This window comes from Odocoileus virginianus, chromosome 24, assembly GCF_023699985.2.
Source record: "Odocoileus virginianus isolate 20LAN1187 ecotype Illinois chromosome 24, Ovbor_1.2, whole genome shotgun sequence".
Classification (NCBI taxonomy): domain Eukaryota; kingdom Metazoa; phylum Chordata; class Mammalia; order Artiodactyla; family Cervidae; genus Odocoileus; species Odocoileus virginianus.
Genome location: NC_069697.1, coordinates 40635238 through 40656179, shown reverse-complemented (window position 1 = coordinate 40656179; position 20942 = coordinate 40635238). Strand labels below are relative to the sequence as shown.

Below are 20942 nucleotides of genomic sequence, written 5' to 3'. Positions count from 1 at the left end.
TGACTATGACAAAGCCTTTGACTGTGTGGATCACAATAAACTGTGGATAATTCTGAAAGAGATGGGAATACCAGACCACCTGACCTGCCTCTTGAGAAATCTGTATGCAGGTCAGGAAACAACAGTTAGAACTGGACATGGAACAACAGACTGTTTCCAAATAGGAAAAGGAGTATGTCAGCGCTGTATATTGTCACCTTGATTATTTAACTTATGTGCAGAGTACATCATGAGAAACACTGGGCTGGAAGAAGCACAAGCTGGAATCAAGATTGCCAGGAGAAATATCAATAACCTCAGATATGCAGATGACACCACCCTTATGGCAGAAAGTGAAGAAGAACTAAAGAGCCTCTTGATGAAAGTAAAAGAGGAGAGTGAAAAAGTTGGCTTAAAACTCAACATTCAGAAAACTAAGATCATGGCATCCAGTCCCATTACTTCATGGCAAATAGATGGGGAAACAGTGGGAAACAGTGGGTTACTTTATATTTCTGGGCTCCAAAATTACTGCAGCTGGTGATTGCAGCCATGAAATTAAAAGATGCGTACTCCTTGGAAGGAAAGTTATGACCAATCTAGATAGAATATTAAAAGGCAGAGACATTACTTTGCTAATAAAGGTCCATCTAGTCAAGGCTATGGTTTTTCCAGTGGTCATGTATGGATGCGAGAGTTGGACTGTGAAGAAAGCTGAGCACTGAAGAATTGATGCTTTTGAACTGTGGTGTTGGAGAAGAGTCTTGAGAGTCCCTTGGACTGCAAGGAGATCCAACCAGTCCATCCTTAAGGAGATCAGTCCTGGGTGTTCATTGGAAGGACTGATATTGAAACTGAAACTCCAATACTTTGGCCACATGATGCAAAGAGCTGACTCATCAGAAAAGAGCCTGATGCTGGGAGGAATTGGGGGCAGGAGGAGAAGGGGACGACAGAGGATGAGATGGCTGGCTGGCGTCACCAACTCAGTGGACATGAGTTTAGGTAGACTCCGGGAGTTGGTGATGGACAGGGAGACCTGGCGTGCTGTGGTTTATGGGGTAGCAAAGAGTCGGACTTAACAGAGTGACTGAACTAAACTGAACTGAATGGATTATGACTCATTATAATTGGAATAAGGTGGGAAGCCGGGGGTCCATCTTGATATAATGTAGTTGTGTCTGACTCTTTGTGACCGTGGACAGTAGCCCTCAAAGCTCCTCTGTCCATGGGATTATACTGGCAGGAATACTGGAGTGGGTAGCCATTTCCTTTACCAGGGGGTCATCTTGACCCAGAGATCGAACCCATGTCTCGTGTGTCTCCTGTATTGGCAGGTGAATTCTTTACCATTGAGTCACTGGGGAAACCCGTAGTGATATAATAAGTGAATATAAAAATTGAAATTTTAATCAGGAACAAAATTTCTCAAAGTACCTCACCATCTCCCAAATACTTCACAGTGGAGATGACTTGCGGATATCACCTTAATCAAATGATCAATGTGTACATCATCAGTAATAGAACATTTCAAAACCGCATGTCACCTGAAAGGATGTAATAGGAACCCAAAATCACGTCTGTGGCATCCCTACCAAACGTGCATAACCTAATCTACTCCACAGAATATCAGAAAAGCCGTACGTCGTTTTACACCATGGGTGGTTGAGGTCTTCAAAAGGGCTAAAGTCATAAAGGTCATGGAAAAGATGAAAAAGGAATCTAGACTGAAGGAAACTGAGAAACATAACAACCAGATAAAACACTTGATTCTTTTAATTAAGAAAATCTTTGGGGACAATTGATGACATTGCACAGGATCTCATGACTAAGTGGTCCTAATTTGTCAGTGTTCACCTCCTCATTTGGATGATGCTTTGAGAAGTTACACAATGAAGGATCGGAACCACTCGGCGCCGTCTTGGCTGTATATTCTCAATGTGTTCAGAAAACATAAAAGACTGTACTGTACTTGCAGATTTTGGGGAAAACTGACATTATTTCAGTGTCTTCAAGAAGTTGGAAAAACTCATTTTTAATGTTATACTTCAGCTAGAAGAGACAAATCAATGAATAAATAAGGTATGTCTATCAAATGATTTCAGGCTTGAGCCCTAGGGCACCCTAACTCTTAAATATCAGTCAGCAGAGAAACAGCCAGAATGGTTGTGAAGGAAGCATCAATGGGGCAGGATGTAAGGAGGGGAAGCTGAGGAAGAAGAAGTTTTCAAAAGTAGGAAGTGGTTCATTCTGTCAAATGCTGCTGAGAGATAAAGTAGGGTGAACAGAAATCAGGTGATCACTAAACTGGCCCCAAGGTATCCCGGAAGAAGTCATGCTAGAGCCATTTTCAGCAGAGTGAGGACAGCAGTCAGATTGAGAAGAGTCACAAAGAGAAGCGGAGGTGAGGATGTGGAGTGGGTGAATATAGATAACTCATCCTACTCCAGTCTAGGCAGAGTGTAATGAAGACTGCATAATGAGACGTTGCTACTGGGAGGAGCAGAGGCCCTTTATCCCAGTGGTAAACGGGAACGACGCAGGGATGGGCCCAGGGAAAGAGGTGAGCTCTATTATGGTGGGGATGCAGGGAGAATTTTCTATGTTCTGTCGGTGTAACATGAAGCCAGGTCATCTACTGTGAGCTGAGTGTGATGAAGCCCAGTAGTTGGGCGTGTATGCTAGGACTTTGAAATGAGAGAAGCAAATAATGACAGTCATTTTAAAGAGTAGGAACACCAATGCAGAAGAACTGCAGAGAAGTGACTGTGATGACCAAGCCGATTTGAGTGCCCATTTGAGATTTATGTTTATGAATTTAGGGTGAGGGGAATTCCTTGGTGGCCTTATGATTAGGACTTTGTGCTTTCACTGTTTAGGGTGCGAATTCAAGCCCCGGTTGGGGAACTAAGGTCCCAGAAGCTGTGTGGCACCACCAAAAACTTTTTTTAATTTAAAATATTAAGTGAGATCTGTCAGCATGCTTATGGATTTCTCGCAGCAACATTCAGCTGTTTCATTACAGGTAAAGATGTAGGAAATACTAAGTGTCAGATCATTTTTTTCCCGAATATATGCACACATATTTCTTCAGAGACATTACATGGCTCTTAACAAAGAAAGACAAGGTATGAATTACAAAGCTTTTAATGAAAATGTTTGTATTTTTTTACAGCCTGCATAATTTCACATCTATTTAATAGCAATTAACTCAATGCTTGCAAACTCATCTACCTCTGAATTTGTCATAAATTGTGAATCTAAGTTAATAAAATTAAGGAGAAGCATCGGCTCATCTAATCCTTCTTTATGTTCCAGAATCAGCAAGATGCATATGTGAGTTCTTTACAAAGGCTAAAATAGGTTGATGTATAAACTGTGAGTTTATTTTTAAAGCTGTGTAAATGCAACATTTCTACTAAAACATTTAAACCAAAGGCCACACTGTATGAAAACAAAATTCTTAATTCAGATTGATTTCATATTTAGCCATTTGACATTCATCTCCTTTTGACTGGACAGATGAAAATTCACATGCCTACACAGTGGGACTTTGCCCAAGATCAATTTGCTTAAAGATATTCTTTTGTAATATTTGTGTTGAATATTGGGGAGTACTTGTATCATTCAAAATTCAAAATTATTTCTTTGATTAAGAACTTAATGTACCAGAGATACATTTGATAATTAAGGTTTTAGACAAATATTCACCAGCATTAGTTCTGTTAAGAACCTGAAAAATGTTGTAGTAATATCAAACAATTAACACATGAGGTAAACATCAAGCCTCTTAGAAGAAAGACCATATGCTCCTGCTTCTGTAAAAGCTTTATTTGTTTGAAAGAGTGGTAGTATAACCTTTTGCTCAGCTATTACTTCTTAATATGAAAAAGAGACAAATGAGCAGAAGAAAGAAAACTCCACAGTTACACTCCGCAATCCTTAACATAACTCCTGAGATCTTGGTTTCGACACTTGTTTTTCCATGCCACCCTGTAGAGGAAGATGAAACACATGGTAATAAGGTTAAAACATATCTTCATTGTGTTATACATATTTCAGATCCTTTGGGAGAACAAAATTGTTTATCAATACATGAAATACAGGCCAATCCAAGTGCTGCTATTTATTAACTGGAGACACGTATACCAAGGACTTCACATCTCTCCCAAGACTTCACTAGAGCACAGAATGCTGAACACAAATGTTGAGTCTTGTGTAGTCCACAGCACAACTGCAAAGCGTGTTCCATATTTACTTACTTTCAAAATTAATTTCAAGATATGACAAGGAATTGATAAGAGTGTGTAGAAATTTAAAAATTCTAGAAGCCCTTAAAATAAATTGAGGAGTAAAAGAATTCGATTCCGAATCAGTTAAAGTAGATTGTTTCTATGTAATACACTGTTTAGCATAAATCTAATTTTTTAGATTTTCAGTTCTCAGTAGCATACTTTGGTCTTTGAGAATATTCCCTCACTTCTCTCATAACAGTAGGGAAAAACTACTATAAAACAGTAGGGTTAAAAAAAAAAAAGTAGGGTAAAACTCCCCCCCACCCTCTTTTTTTGGCCGCACCACATGGCCTCTGGTATCTTAGTTCCCCAACCAGGTACCAGACCCCCACCTCCTGAATTGAAAGCACAGACTCTTAACTACTGGAGAAGACCGCAGGTCTCCCTCTTAATGCCTAACGCATACCTTGCTCTGTGAAAGGAACTTACATAGTGTTGCAGGTCCATTATACTTCAAACACAAACCAGCTCATAGAAAAAGAGGTGAGATTTGTGGTTACCAGAGGGGGGTGTTGTGGGCGGGGTGAGGGGTAGGAAATTGGAGGAAAGCAGTGGAAAGTACTGCAAACTTGCAGGTATAAGATAAACAAACACTAGGGATGTAATGTACAACATGATAATATGATTAACACTGCTATATGTTATATATGAAAATAGATTAGAGTGTAAATCCTAAGCTTTTCATCACACACACAAAATTTTTTCTTCTGTTTCTCTAATTTTTATTTTATTTTTTATTGTATTGGTTTTTGCCATACATTGACATGAATCGGCCATGGATTTACATGTGTTCCCCATCCCGATCCCCCCTCCCGCCTCCCTCTCCATCCCATCCCTCTGGGTCTTCCCAGTGCACCAGCCCTGAGCACTTGTCTCATGCATCCAGCCTGGGTTGGTGATCTGTTTCACCCTTGATAGTATACTTGTTTCAATGCTGTTCTCTCTGAACATCCCACCCTCGTCTTCTCCCACAGAGTCTAAAAGTCTGTTCTGTACATCTGTGTCTCTTTTTCTGTTTTGCATATAGGGTTATCGTTACCATCTTTCTAAATTCCATATATATGCATTAGTATACTGTATTGGTCTTTATCTTTCTGGCTTACTTCACTCTGTATAAGGGGCTCCATTGAGATCATGGATGTTTACTAAACTTACCGTGACAATCATTTTGGGATATACGTAAGCCATTACGCTGTACACCTTGAACTTACAAAGTGCTGTGTGTCAATTATATCTCAACAACACTGGACGGAAAACAAAAACAAACAAGAAAATAACATACCATGCTGCAATGCCTTGCCTACTGACAATCTTCTTTGCACATGCTACAGCTTCAGTGATGTCATCTTTCAGCAAAGCTGAAAAAGAGGTGGTGAGAGATGAGGACAATGTTCACAGAAATTTCATGTAAATTTTAGGTTCAGCCAGCTTTGTTCTCTTAGGCTGAGGAAAGAACAACTAAAATTATTTTTTAATAGTCCCTTTATCTGTGAATATTGGGAGAAACTCTCTCCATTCCATCTCATTTGGCATGAAATAAAGCTATTTGTTTCTCTTTTGCCAAAGTCATTGAAAGCCCTGGAACTATTAACTAATATGATAGAAGGTTCTCTTTTCACTGAACACTGTGAAAACAAAAAACACTGTTAAACCAAAACAAACAAGCAGAACCCGGTCTAGCAGTTTTTTGCTCAGCAGTTCTACTAGTGGAAATTTATTCCAAAAAAAAAAATAAGATATGTACCCAAGATACATATGTTAATACTAGAGTTGGACTGATAAATTTTAGAATAATTATATAGTAGAATTCTATTCATCCAGAAAAAATAATAAGATTAATATTTTTTGGAAAAAAAATGATTTTTTACAGTAAAGATCAAATTGTAAGCTGGTAAATATAGTTCAGTTTCATTTTTGTTGAAGCACATTGCTTACACGCTTGTGGGTACAAATGTGCATAATACAGCTTTACATTCATGTACATGAGTGATACATATTCCGAAAGAAGACGTGGATACCAAAAGTTACCAGTGGTCATAAATCTCAGGGTAGTAAGAATTTTTATTCAATGACCACAGATTATTATATAAGAAAAAATAATTTTTAAACCCTAACAATTAACTGAATACAAAAGAATATCCAGAAACTAATCTTCTTTATTAGGAATTTTAATATTAAAAATTAAACAGTATCAAGTTTGCAATACTTCTCAATATTTTATGCAATAAATATTGTATGTACATGCATATTTTCTAAGTAGCTTCAGTCGTGTCCGACTCTGTGAGGCCCCATGGACTGTAGCCCACCAGGCTCCTCTGTCCGTGGGGATTCTCCAGGCAAGAATACTGGAGTGGGTTGCCATGCCCTCCTCCAGGGGATCTTACCAACCCAGGGATCAAACCCTTATGTCTCCTGCATTGGCAGGCAGGTTCTTTACTACTAGCCCCACCTGGCAAGCCCTAAATATTGCATATGTTATCTCAATTTGAAAAGGAACTCAATAGAATATTTGTTTCACTCTGATTAAATAAATCCATATATGAAATTGTTAGAATGACAGTGATTAAATATGAAGTGTATTTTTTTAGAGATGCAAAGTAAAGAATTTAGAAATGGAGTGTAATAATGTTTCTAATTCACTTTAAAATCACCCAGCAAAAAAACCACCAACTGGATACTATATAAATAAAAGAAGTAAACATGACAAATGTTAGCAACTGCTAAAGCACCTATTATACTGTCAAAGTACATATTTATGTTGATATACTAATGTTTCAAATTGTTCACATGTTTAAAATATTTCATAATCAAAAGTAAAAGTTTTTTAAAAAGACCACACATATTTCTCCTCTTTGGTTAACTACTAATTCTTTCATTTTCCAATAAATGAGTGTATATTTAAAACACACACACACACACACACACACACACACACACAACCTGATCATCCCTAAATCTTTCCCAAACAAGGTAAGTAGGAAGAATTGCATTGCTCTTTACAAAGCATCAACATGTCCAGTTATAATACAGTGATAGATCATTCCAAAAATTTTTGTATGTTAGCAAACAGCAACCTTCTATGATACCAGCTGTTTAATTTCTTACTTAAGGACTTATAAGGTAGATAATAAAGCATTTTTAGAAGTTAAGATGGAGTTTTTCTAGGTCCCTCATGAACTCTTCAAGACCTTTTCATTTGTATTGAATCTCTATTCTTGTAGATATAACCAGAAGGGGCCTGTGGCATCACTCAACATTATCTTGTCTTACCACTGCAGGATACACCACAGCCGTTAACTGCTTTTGGGGTTTTGCCATCATTACACCACCATTTGCTGTTGATCTGAAATAGCCCATAATCAGTGCTTTTGCTTCCAGGATTGTAGTTTGTAACTCGTGTGTTATAACGGCTTTCTCCATAGGTCAAACATATCCCTGAAAAAAATGTATTTTTAGTAATAAATAGGAACATCATATGACTTATATTTCATAGCACATTCTATTTTACTAATGACTTATTTTAGAAGCATAAAGATACATTTAGCTTGTAAATATTTTAACACTTGGTGTTAAGGGCCCTTAGGAGAATTCTTTTGTTAGCAAATCATTTGAAAATACTAATGAAGTAAGATAACATATTGCAAAAATATTAAAATAGCTGTGTCTTCTATTACTATTACCCTTCCCCTGCTCCCACCCCTCAGGTAAGATTGAGCCTCGAATGGAAAAATCAACAGAGTTGTTGAGTGCATTTGGTCATTAACAGCAGATGTATATGCTAATGGAAAAATACTTTTATCAGGAAAAGTAAGGATATTCTAGGAGAAAGAAAATGTCTTATGATACCTAAAGGTGAATTCAGGTATCAAAATAGAATCCAGACAACAAGAATCATAGAATAGGAAAGACTATATCATCCATCCATCCAGCCAGCCAGATGTTCATTTATTCAAAAATACTTATGGAGGGGAAATATCTTAATTCAATCTGAAAAATACAGTGATGACATTGACAAATATGGACTAAAGTACACAGCCACTTTTCCTCAAGGCATATCTTTAATTCTGTGGAAGAAAATGAAAATTAATTAATGGAGAGTCAGAATAATAAGATATTTTCATGTTCCATTTCAGGCACCCTTATGTAGATATTGATTAAGGGAAGATAGGTTCCTACTGTCCCTGTTTTAAGAGTTCAATGTAAGTTTTAAAAAACCTTGCTGTTAAAAATTCAACATCATGGTAGGGGGATTAAAAATGAAAAACAAACAAACAAACAAACAAACAAAAAACACTGTCTACTCGGTTCTGCCTACTCAGGCTTGCAGAACACAAGTTCCAAACTGGAAATGGGTAGAGTCAAACACCAAGGGCTTGACAGACATATCCCAGGTGCTGAAATATATCTTAGAGTCAGCCTTCATGTCCCAGCTGGCAAATTTAGAGGCACTAGAGGAGTACATTGGGATCTGGCACGGTTAGAATGGTATAGAATTTGACCCTCCCATGCCTCATTCCTTCACCTGGTACATCTGATTCTAAAGGAACCTTTGATGTTTTAACCATTGTAAATGTACAAACCTGCCAAGAAATAAAAAAGCACATTCACTCAAAGTCTCTTTCTTCTTCCTGTTAGTGTCTGTTCCACACCTGGCTAACTGTTTGAAAGGATGAAGAAGAGTTAACTTACAGTCTGCCAGGCCGACTCCCTTATAGCCATCCAGTCCAAATCTTTTCAGAGTTCTGGCAAGCTCACATCTCTCAAATTTCTTGCCCTGGACAGCAACGGAAAAGAGGAGAAGCCCCAGAATAAGGAGAGCCTTCATGTTGACTGAGAAGCCAGACCTCCAGGCTGACCAGGATGAGCTGGACTTGGTATTTAACATCTTTTCACTTCCGTCTTCTCTGATCAGTTTGGGGGCTCCACCCTTGGAGACATGTGGAAAGCAGGGAATTTTTATTGCTTCACTGACACTGAAAGTTTTGTTCTGTATGTTTGCAGAGGGGTATTCTGATATCCTAAGAGTTAATTGCAAGAAAATAATGAAAGATATTGTTCAGGAAGAACTGGGATTAGCACTATTGAATTTGAGCAACTATAAAGAAAAAAAAAACCTGAATGAACACTCTACACAACTGAAAATGAGTTCCCATCTTGATTAACATTCATTTGCATGGTGTTGTTTTATATGCTTTCACTATATTGTCTTCATCTCTTTCCTTAAAATTGTTTTATATACATTTTCCACAAAATGACATGACATGCTGCCTGGTGTTCGGACAGGTATGTAGCACCACACCATGTTGTTCAGCCAGATTCCTCTACTTTTTTGTTGTCTATTATAAATTCTTAATTTATGAATCAGTGTTTTACTATAATAAGTAAGCTCATGTGAACAATATTCCTAACTCCTTTCTGACAATACCTTATTTCACATTTCCATGTTAGAACATATAATGCAAAAGAACGTAACAAGAAAACCTACAGAAGGATAATAGCATATGCCACCCAAAAATCTTCCCGTTTAGCACAAGGATTATTTTGAGCTGAAGGCAATTGAGAAGAAACAGATCCAAGAAAAATTCTCTGCCCTCCTCCTGTTTTCCTGAAAGCAAAGCATAAATTTGGGCAGATATTAATCACCAACAACCTTGGTGATTATTGACACTTATCAGCCCCAAGACAGCAACAAAGACTCAACAAAATAACCTTTACTGAGTAGCTAGTATCCTCCATCAGTTTCTAATGTATTTATCATTCCACAATTTGCCAACTTTGAAGCCTAGCACTCTTTTCCTCTGTCTTGTTGCTACTCTAAAAGTATATTGTTCTTTAGCGAAGATATCTATAAGTCCAAGTTCTAGCCATGTTTTTAAGTTACTCCTGCTAACATTTCTCATAAGTATATGTGAGATGTACTTATTAATATACTTGTTTACTTTTCTCTTGTTAATCTTTTGTACAGAACCCAGCAAAAAACTTAATAAGGTAAAAGGAAACAAATGTTTCCTCCTGTACAGTTTCTAGTGATGAGGATGAGAAAGTGAAAGGTTGGAAGACTCCACTGTCCTTGGAGACTGCAGTAGAGATATGGGATAACTGACAACAGACCTAAGAATTTTTACCACGTCAGTCTCCCAGCTCTGTCTGTAGTGCCCAGTCGAGAGAGGAAGATAACAGTTTTTCCTTGTCCCTACCTTTGTGAATTCACACTGGCAGAGAAAAACATCTGTGACAATAGATCTTGAATTGGGACTCTTGTGAATTTGGTTTTGGTAATCAACACCTATGGTTATTGATTCTCAGCCTCCCTGAAGGAGTCATGTTTTCCTTTGTTGCTGTCATTTGTCAGAAGAATGAACAACCATAAGATGAGAATCTCCATTTGTTTTATGTGTTGAGAACTTGGCTTTGTCACCAGTGGGAATATTCCCTCTGGATCCTGCCACTGGGGGCTGCAGGTTGTCTGTCAGGCTTGCATCAGCAACCAGCCGGCCAGCTAGGAGCCTAAGACACGAAGTGACAAGTAACATTGTCTTTGTCTAACCATGTCAGGTTTTAGGGGAGTTTGAATAAAGCATCCAAGTCCATAAGAGGCCATAATGGCCTCTACTTTTGTTGCCTGCTTTTGAGGGGAAAACTCTCTTGGTAATATCATCTTCTGGTAACACAGGTTAGGAGGCCAGTGATTTAAGGTGTCACTTGGCGGGAGACAGAGGTTTCTTTGCCACCTGTGACATGGAAGGTCTTTGCTCTTTTAGACTTTCTCTGGAGAGGCTCTGCATCTTGAGAAGGCTACGTTTCTTAAGGGATACCTCTTGTGTCCATGGGTAAGCCCTAATATGGTTTTTTTAATTTATTTATTTTAATTGGAGGCTAATTACTTTACAATATTGTACTGGTTTTTGCCAAACATCGACATGAATCAGCCACGGGCACATGTGTGTTTCCCATTCAGAACCCCCTCCCACCTCCTTCCCTATCCCATCCCCCAGGGTCATCCCATTGTACCAGCCCCGAGCACCCTGTCTCATGCATCGAACCTGGACCGGTGATCCGCTTCGCATATGATAATACACGTGTTTCAACGCTACCCTCTCAAATCATCCCACCCTCACCTCCTCCCACAGAGTCCAAAAGACTATTCTTTACATCTGTGTCTCTTTTGCTGTCTCACATACAGGGTCATCATTACCATCTTTCTAAATTCCATATATATGCATTAGTATACTGTATTGGTGTTTTTTTTCTGACTTACTTCACTCTGTATAATGGGCTCCAGTTTCATCCACCTCATTAGAACTGTTTCAAATGCATTCTTTTTATTTTTTTTTCCATTATTTTTATTAGTTGGAGGCTAATTACTTTACATCATTGCAGTGGTTTCTGTCATACATTGAAATGAATTAGCCATGGATTTACATGTATTCCCCATCCCGGTCCCCCCTCCCACTTCCCTTTCCACCCGATCCCTCTGGGTCTTCCCAGTGCACCAGGCCCGAGCACTTGTCTCATGCACCCAACCTGGGCTAGTGATCTGTTTCACCCTAGATAATACACATGTTTCGATGCTGTTCTCTTGAAACATCCCACCCTCGCCTTCTCCCAGAGTCCACAAGTCTGTTCTATACATCTGAGTCTCTTTTTCTGTTTTGCATATAGGGTTATCGTTACCATCTTTCTAAATTCCATATATATGTGTTAGTATACTGTAATGGTCTTTATCTTTCTGGCTTACTTCGCTCTGTATAACGGGCTCCAGTTTCATCCATCTCATTAGAACTGATTCAAATGAATTCTTTTTAATGGCTGAGTAATATTCCATGGTGTATATGTACCACAGCTTCCTCATCCATTCGTCTGCTGATGGGCATCTAGGTTGCTTGCATGTCCTGGCTATTATAAACAGTGCTGCGATGAACACTGGGGTGCACGTGTCTCTTTCAGATCTGGTTTCCTCGGTGTGTATGCCCAGAAGTGGGATTGCTGGGTCATATGGCAGTTCTATTTCCAGCTTTTTAAGAAATCTCCACACTGTTTTCCATAGTGGCTGTACTAATTTGCATTCCCACCAACAGTGTAAGAGGGTTCCCTTTTCTCCACACCCTCTCCAGCATTTATTGCTTGTAGACTTTTGGATAGCAGCCATCCTGACTGGCGTATAATGGTACCTCATTGTGGTTTTGACTTGCATTTCTCTGATAATGAGTGATGTTGAGCATCTTTTCATGTGTTTTTGTGCCATCTGTATGTCTTCCTTGGAGAAATGTCTGTTTAGTTCTTTGGCCCATTTTTTGATTGGGTCATTTATTTTTCTGGAGTTGAGCTGGAGGAGTAAATGCATTCTTTTTAATGGCAGAGTAATATTCCATTGTGTGTGTATACCACAGCTTTCTTATCCATTCATCTGCCAATGGACATCTAGGTTGCTTCCAGGTCCTGGCTATTGTTAACAGTGCTGCGATGAACATTGGGGTACACGTGTCTCTTTCAATTCTGGTTTCCTCAGTGTGTATGCCCAGCAGTGGGATTGCTGGGTTGTATAGCAGTTCTATTTCCAGTTTTTTAAAGAATCTCCACACAATTCTCCATAGTGGCTGTACTAGTTTGCATTCCCACTAATACTGGTTTTAAGTCATGAAAAGACTCACTGGTTTGAAGTCAGAACTGAAATAGTTATACTGAAGATTTGGAGTTTTATACCTAAAACGATTTTTAAATTTTTATTTATTTATTTATTTATTCATTCATTTATTTATTTATGGCTAAACTGGGTCTTCGTTGCTGCAAGCAGGCTTTCTCTGGTTGCTGCGAGCAGGGGCTACTCTCTAGTTGTGGGGGGTGAGCATCTCATTGCAGTGGCTTCTCTTGTTGCCAAGCGTGGGCTCCAGACCCCCGGGTTCCGGAGTTGCAGAGTGTGGCCTCGATAGTCGTGGTGCAAAGGCTTAGCTGCCCCTCAGCATGTGGATTTTCCCAATCAGGGATCAAACCCATGTGCCCTGCATTGGCAGGAGGATTCCTAACTACTGGACCACCAGGGAAGTGCCTAAAAGGACTTCTTACAACTAAGTTATTTTATTTCTGGCTGTCCTGGGTCTTCATTGCTGCGCGAGCTTTTCCCTCGCTGTGCAGAGAGGGGGCTACTCTCTGGTGTGTGGGCTTCTCGTTGTGGTGGCTTCTCTTGTTTTGGACCACAGGCTCAAGGGCACACGGGCTTCAATAGTTGGGATTCATGGGCTCAGTATTGCAGGTCCCAGCCTCGAGAGAACAGGCTCAGGCACTGTGGTGCGCAGGCTTGGTTGCTCTGGAGCATGTGGGATCATCCTATATCAGGGATTGGACCCATGTATACTGCATTGGCAGGTGGATTCTTTACCACTAACCTACCAGGGAAGACTGATAAAAGGATTTTTCAAAAAGCTCTAATCTGGACTGGTTCAAAACTGGGAAAGGAGTACATCAAGGCTGTGTATTATCACACTGCTCACTTCACTTCTACACAGAGTGATGTGTGCCTGCCTGCTGAGTCACTTCACTCGTGTCCAGCTCTTTGCGACCCTATGGACTGTAGCCCACCAGACTCCCCTATCCATGGGGATTCTCCAGGCAAGAATACTGGAGTGGGTTGCTATGCCCTCCTCTAGGGAATCTTCCCGACCCAGGGATCAAACCTGTGTCTCTTATGTTTCCTGCATTGGCAGGCAGGTTCTTTACCACTAGTGCCATCTGGGAAGCCCTCTATGCAAAGTACATCATGTGAAATTCTGGACTGGATGAAGCACAAGCTGGAATCAAGATTGCTGGGAGAAATATCAATAACCTCAGATATGCAGATGACACCACCCTAATGGCGGAAAGCAAAGAGTAACTAAAGAGCCTCTTAATGAAGGTGAAAGAGGAGAGTGAAAAAGCTGACTTAAAACTAAAAATTTTAAAAACTAAGATCAGGCATCTGGTCCCATCACCTCATGGCAAGTAGAAGGGGGAAAAAATGGAAACAGTGACAGACTTTATTTTCTTGAGCTCCAAAATTACTGTGGATGGTGAGTGCAGTCCTGAAATTAAAAGACGCTTGTTCCTTGGGGAAAAAGCTATGATAAACCTAGACAGTAAATCCAAATGCAGAGACATTACTTTGCCAATGAAGGTCCATCCAGTGAAAGCTATGTTTTTTCCAGTAGTCATGTATGGATGTGAGAATTGGACCATCCGTCTGAAGGCTGAGCACCAAAGAATTGATGTTTCAAACTGCTGGAAAAGATTCTTGAGAGTCCCTTGGACTGCAAGGAGATCAAACTAGTAGATCCTAAAGGAAATAAACCCTGAATATTCACTGGAAGGACTCATGCTGAAGCTGAAGTTCCAAAAATTTGGCCACCTGATGTGAAGTGTGGGCTCAATGGAAAAGACCCTGATGCTGGGAAAGATTGAGGGCAGGAGGAGAAGAGGGTGACAGAGAATGAGAGGGTGGGATGGCATCATCGACTCAAAGGATGTGAGTTTGAGCAAGCTCTGGGAGATAGTGAAGGACAGGGAAGCCTGGTGTGCACCAGTCCATGGGGTCACAAAGAGTTGGACACAACTGAGTGACTGAACAGCAACGACAATCTTAAACAAATGTCCTCTTGGTACCTATAGGAAGATCAGATTGAAGAAAGAGAGAGAGAGAAAGAAAGAAAAGAGAGAAGTACATACAGAATACCTTGGCTAGTGTGAGAAAAACTAAAACACTTCCTTAGCAAGATTAGGAGGGGAATATCAGAGAAAAACTTCAGGAACTGCAAATGGTACCCAAGTAGGTGTAAAACTTATGTAAATATTGATAGCCAGGAAACAGCTTTGACAAAGGTCCAGAGAATGTACAGAAAGGCTTGATAGATTGTCCCTTACTCTGTAAGCAGACCTCATTAGGTCCAGACCCCCCCATATTTGGGGCTGGCGCTACAAAATAAAAATTATCAAGCTATATTATCCCACCATCAAAGAAAAGAAAAACATTATCGTACTTATCCTAGATTTCCGTTAATAGGCAAATATGTCCCTGAGTTCCTTCTTAGATAAAACCTACAATTCTTTCTCAGTCCCTTGGAAATCCTGACCTTACCATATCTTTAAAGTGTAAGCATCCAAAGAGATAAATGCTGACTAAAGCAAACATGGGACTGGAAAAAAAAAGAGAGAAATTTTATAAAGAATAAGTAAATTGCTATTAGGTATTTCCATAATCTCCCTTGCCCTAGATTTTGTTCACAGCTTCCATAAGATTATCTATTAAAGACAAGTAAAAATCTTCAAAGTGCATTTCCAGAAGTGCTGGTAAAATGCTTCAGCCATATGAATGGGTAAACTTAACTTGTTCCATCTGCCAGAAACACTATTTAGATCCAGCTATTCTTTTATAATAATTATAAGAATATAACTATTCTTTTTGTTTTAATTTACAAATCATAGAAGTTTATTTCTCACGGTTCTGGAGGTTGGAAAGTCCAAGATCAGGGCACTGGCACTGTGAATTCTCCTACAGGTTCTCTTCCTGGTTGCAGCCAGGGCCTTGTTGCTGCTGCTCACGTGGTGGAAGGGTCTTTGCGGGGTCTGTTTTATGAGAATACTAATCCCATTCATGAAGGCTCCACCTTTATGACCTTAGAACTGCGCAAAGCCCTCATCTCCTAATATGTCATCTTTGGGGTTTTAGGATGTCAACATCTAAATTCGAGTGAATACAAACAATATAAATATTCTTTTATAAGTTCATCTCAAGGTTCAGTGGTAATGTTTTGAAATTTATTTCTAAAAGGGAGTTAGCTTCTTGCCCTAGAAATTTGCTGCCAGTAGATAATTGCTTAAATGAATATTCTTATGTTGCAGGATTAGTTCTCAAGAATTTTCAGTGTTCTGGGACTCTGTCAAGTGATCTTAATTAGGAGTTCTGGGTTATTGAGAAAAGGGGAAATCTATTAACAGGTCTTCCTTGATTTACTGTGGGGTTACATTCTGATAACCCATCATAAGTCAGAAATAACGTAAGTCAATAATGCATTCTATACACCTAACCTACCAAACATCATAGTTTTGCCCAGCATACCTTAAACCTCCCTGGGACACATTCATTAGCCTACAGTCAGGCAAAATCATCTGACACAAAGCCTGTTTTAGAATGAAGTGTTGAATATTTCATGCAGTATTGAATATGCTCTTGAAAGTAGAAGACAGAATGGTTGTCTGGGTACAGAATTGTTTTTAAGTATATTGGTTGCTTAGCCTTGTAAACAAAAAGCAACACGAGCCTGGGAAAAGATCACATTTCAAACTCCAGGTATATTTTCTACTGAATGCATACCACTTTTACACCATCATAAAGTTGAAAAACCATAAGCCATGTTGAAGTTGGCAGACCTTCTGTACTGTAACAGCAAATTCAGACACAGTGCATGCCATGTTCCAGGCATTATATTAAAAAGCTTAATATGTATTAACTCACTTAACTCCCCTTGAGAAAGGTATTGTCAACATTGTCATTTTACAGATGAGGAAACAGAAATTCACTGAAGTTCAGCAGCTTGCCCACAGCCCCTCTGGGAGTGAGTAAAAGGCCACCCTGCCTGTCCACCTGCTTTTCCTGTAGGCTCTACCCAATACTTCAGTAAAACTATCTATTAAAGGCCCATCAGAATGCCTCTAACAGGAAGTTCATCTGAAAGCAGGCCAGTTAGTAGAGTTGGGATCTCCGGGAAATGGAAGGACAGGCTTGATGTCAGAGTGCTGTTTCATCCTTTTGTTGTGGCTATTCACTTAGCATTCCATTTAAGTGGCTATACTAAGTTACATAGAAGGAGACGCCTACCTGTGTTTTTGTTTATAGGTTCTGTTGCGTGCAAGAGACTGACAGAGCAGATAATTAAACCTGGTGATCATTGTACTCATTGTTACTAGGGTAATTCCCTGGCTCCACCAGAAGAATAGCTTCAGGGAAAAGTCACAGTTCCCAGGAGCCACCAAATACTTGCAAAGGCTGAAGTTTTACTTCCTTACCAAGAAAGAGCCTCTCCAAAGAAACACGGGAAACTAAGTATGCAAATTCTTGAAAGTATACATTTGCCTAGTGTGAATCACTACTTGCTTAATTAGGTGCTTAGTTAAGAAAACAGCTTTGTATAAGGATGGGAGAGAAATAGGGACAGGAGGTGGTGGTGGAGATGGTGCTGGAAAGGAATGGGCAGGATAAATAACTGTTAGGACAAATGTATTGATTCTATCTACAGAGTTTTTTGGTTTTTAATTTTTATTGGTTTGGGAGTTTTGGAGGGTTTTTCAGGTTTTTGTGTCATTTTGGTTTGTTTTTTGGCAGATCTTTCTCTTTAATTCTACAAGGTAAGAATGACCAAGCAGAAGACAGACCCTCTGATCTTAGTGATAGTTTCCAAAGGTATTTGTTACTCACTTGGGGGCTGTTGAACTCTGAAATCTCCTCTTCTACTTTCTGAGAAAGGTGAGAATTCCATTTTTAAAAGTTTGCACACAGAAAACATCAGGATTCTGTAAACTTCATAAGGAGTTGGGTTTTGGCTTTGTGTCTGGGAGAGAGTTCCTTTATCCAGGAGAGCTGGTGTTGATCCTTCTAGGCAACAAGGCTTACCTTGGATGTTCCTCTGTCTTCAGCAGCCACAGGTCTGCTTGTGGCCCAGTGTGTGCTCCCTCCCCCCGTTTTAGCCACCCTGCGTGGACACGGGAGATTAATTAAACCCTGTGCAGCGCCTTTTCTATCAAGTTCTGCTTGAGAGAACATTCTGATTTTCAAGTGAGAAAATTTGTTTAAGTTCTAGTCATTCTGGAGCAGCACCCTGAGGTGTCTTGCCACAAGTTAGAATCCTTGAATTATGGGCTGGGAGGTGACAGCTTAAATTAGAATCTTTTTCTTGCATGTGTGATCTCTCAAGGAAAATGTTCCAAGTCCATGACTTCAAGGTAAAACTGAGCATGTCATTAAATGATGGAGGCTTAATAAAAAATGGAGGCTTCTCTTTGGGCTCAGTGGTAAAGAATTAGAGTCACTTGGACTTCAAGGAGATCCAACCAGTCCATCCTAAAGGAGATCAGTCCTGGGTGTTCATTGGAAGGACTGATGCTAGAGCTGAAACTCCAATATTTTGGCCACCTCATGTGAAGAGTTGACTCATTGGAAAAGACTGATGCTGGGAGGGATTGGGGGCAGGAGGAGAAGGGGACGACAGAGGATGAGATGACTGGATGGCATCACCGACTCGATGGACATGAGTTTGAGTGAACTCCAGGAGTTTGTGATGGACAGGGAGGCCTGGCATGCTGTGATCCACGGGGTCACAAAGAGTTGGACATGACTGAGTGACTGAACTGAACTGAACTGAAAGAATTAGCCTGCCGATGCAGGAGACGCAGGTTTGATCCCTGGGTCAGGAAGATTGCCTGGAGTAGGAATGGCAGCCCACTCCAGTGTTCTTGCGTGGGAAATGCCACAGACAGAGGTGCCTGGTGGGCTGTAGTTCATGGGGTCATGAAGGAGTCAGACATGACTTAGTGCCTGTAACAACAGCAACAATGAAAGATGCTTGTCTGAGAATTTACGCAGCAGCCTTAGAAATCCAGGAACTTGACTGTCATCCTTCAGAAAAGCCCAAGCCTCAGTGCCCTTGTTCCAGATAAATTTCCTGCAGGCATTTGTGTGTTTGGGGAGGGTACGTGCTTCAAGGAAGACAAGGCGCTAGTGTGCAGAGTGTGGGTGAGGCCAGAATGGTGTCCCTGTCCCTTGTGTCATTCCTGTCTCACCCTCATGCCATTATCCACCTCCAGCTTGCTTTTAAAATTTTTCTTCTTTTTCAAACAAGGCGAGCCAAGCAGAGGCACTGTGGTTCTTGGGGGATAAGTTGTTACAAAGCTCATAGTTGGGGAAGGGTGGTGTTTAAGATCTGTTAGATCATATTTCAAGACAAAAGAGAGATAATTACTCTATTTCTTTACGGACCATCTGCAGAACTACTGGAGGTACTGACTTTTAAAAAGAAGATTTTTTGATACTCCCCAAAGTTGATATTAAGCCCTGAGAATCTGCTACTTTAACAGGCACCCCATATTTTCTCAAATATTAACTGTAAATCTTAGAGCTCTGCAGAGTATTTCATAGACTGAAGGGATATATCCATGTGTACAATTCTCTAATCTTTAAAAAAAATTACTTCCATATTGAGAGTAATGGCCAGCCTGCAGAGAGACTCCGTATCCTGCCTCACTTAGCCCTGGAAAGGATTCAGTCCAGTTCAGTTGCTCAGTCATGTCCGACTCTTTGCAAACCCATGGACTGTAGCACGCCAGGCCTCCCTGTCCAATACCAATTCCTGGAGTCTACTCAAACTCATGTCCATTGAGTCAGTGATGCCATCCAACCATCTATCCTCTGTCCTCCCCTTCTCCTCCTGTCTTCAATCTTTACCAGCACCAGGGTCTTTTCAGATGAATCTGTTCTTCCAATCAGGTGGCCAAAGTATTGGAGTTTCAGCTTCAGCATCAGTCCTTTCAGTGAATATTCAGGACTGATTTCCTTTAGGGTAGACTGATTGGATCTCCTTGCAGTCCAAGGGACTCTCAAGAATCTTCTCCAACTCCACAGATCAAAAGAATCAATTCTTCGGCACTCAGCTTTCTTTATAGACTAACTCTCACATCCATACATGATCACTGGAAAAAGCTTTGACTAGACAGATCTTTGTTGGCAAAGTACTGTCTCTGCTTTTTAATATGCTATCTAGGTTGGTCATAACTTTTCTTCCAGGCAGTAAGCATTTTTTAATTTCATGGCTGCAATCACTATCTGCAGTGACTTTGGAGCCCCCCAAAATAAAGTCTGACACTGTTTTCACTGTTTCCCCATCTATTTGCCATGAAGTGATGGGACCAGATGCCATGATCTTAGTTTTCTGAATGTTGAGCTTTAAGCCAACATTTTCACTCTCCTCTTTCACTTTCATCAAGAGGCTCTTTAGTTCTTCTTTACTTTCTGCCATAAGGGTGGTGTCATCTGCATATCTGAGGTTATTGACATTTCTCCTGGCAATCTTGATTCCAGCTTGTGCTTCTTTCAGCCCAGCGTTTCTCATGATGTACTCTGCATATAAGTTAAATAAGCAGGGTGACAATATACAGCCTTGACGTACTCCTTTTCCTATTTGGAACCAGTCTGTTGTTCTATGTCCAGTTCTAACTGCTGCTTCCTGACCTGGTAAGCAAGAATGTGAAGTCGCTCAGTTGTGTCCGACCCTTTGGGACCCCGTGGACTGTAGCCCACCAGGCTCCTCTGTCCATGGGATTCCCCAGGCAAGAGTACTGGAGTGGGTTGCCATTTCCTTCTCCAGGGGATCTTCCCGACCCAGGGATCAAACCCGGGTCTCCCTCATTGCAGGCAGATGCTTTAACCTCTGAGCCACCAGGGAAGCAAGAATAGTTGGATATAAATGGTGTTTCTGGCAGATGGAACAAGTCAAGTTTACCCACTCAGATGGCTGAAGCCTTTTACCAATATTTGTGGGAAGACATTTTAAGGTTTTTACGTGTCTGTTTTTAACTTTTATTTTTAAATGGGGGAAAATTGCTTTACAATGTTGTGTTGGTTTCTGATGTACAACAGCAGAGATCAGCCAT

The 20942-nt window shown here is 40.2% G+C and overlaps 1 protein-coding gene across 1 annotated transcript; it reads right to left on the bottom strand.

Moving 5' to 3' along the window:
* Positions 1-3905: 3905 nt before the first annotated feature.
* On the bottom strand, positions 3906-9099 carry LOC110148165 (lysozyme C, intestinal isozyme-like). Its single transcript, XM_070454875.1, has 4 exons — positions 8964-9099; positions 7545-7709; positions 5557-5632; positions 3906-3972 (listed from the first exon to the last, which is right to left on the bottom strand). Exons 1-4 carry the CDS (start codon positions 9097-9099, stop codon positions 3906-3908), a joined length of 444 nt encoding a protein of 147 aa, XP_070310976.1.
* Positions 9100-20942: the final 11843 nt, after the last annotated feature.

What these genes read in the sequence shown, in the direction of transcription:
- LOC110148165 (XM_070454875.1), bottom strand. Translation starts at nt 9,099, where the DNA reads ATGAAGGCTCTCCTTATTCTGGGGCTTCTCCTCTTTTCCGTTGCTGTC. An exon ending in GGGAGTCGGCCTGGCAGACT is followed by an intron (nt 7,710 to 8,963) that starts GTAAGTTAACTC and finishes CATTTTTTTCAG; the next exon opens with GGATATGTTTGACCTATGGA. An exon ending in AGGCAAGGCATTGCAGCATG is followed by an intron (nt 3,973 to 5,556) that starts GTATGTTATTTT and finishes CTTCCTCTACAG; the next exon opens with GGTGGCATGGAAAAACAAGT.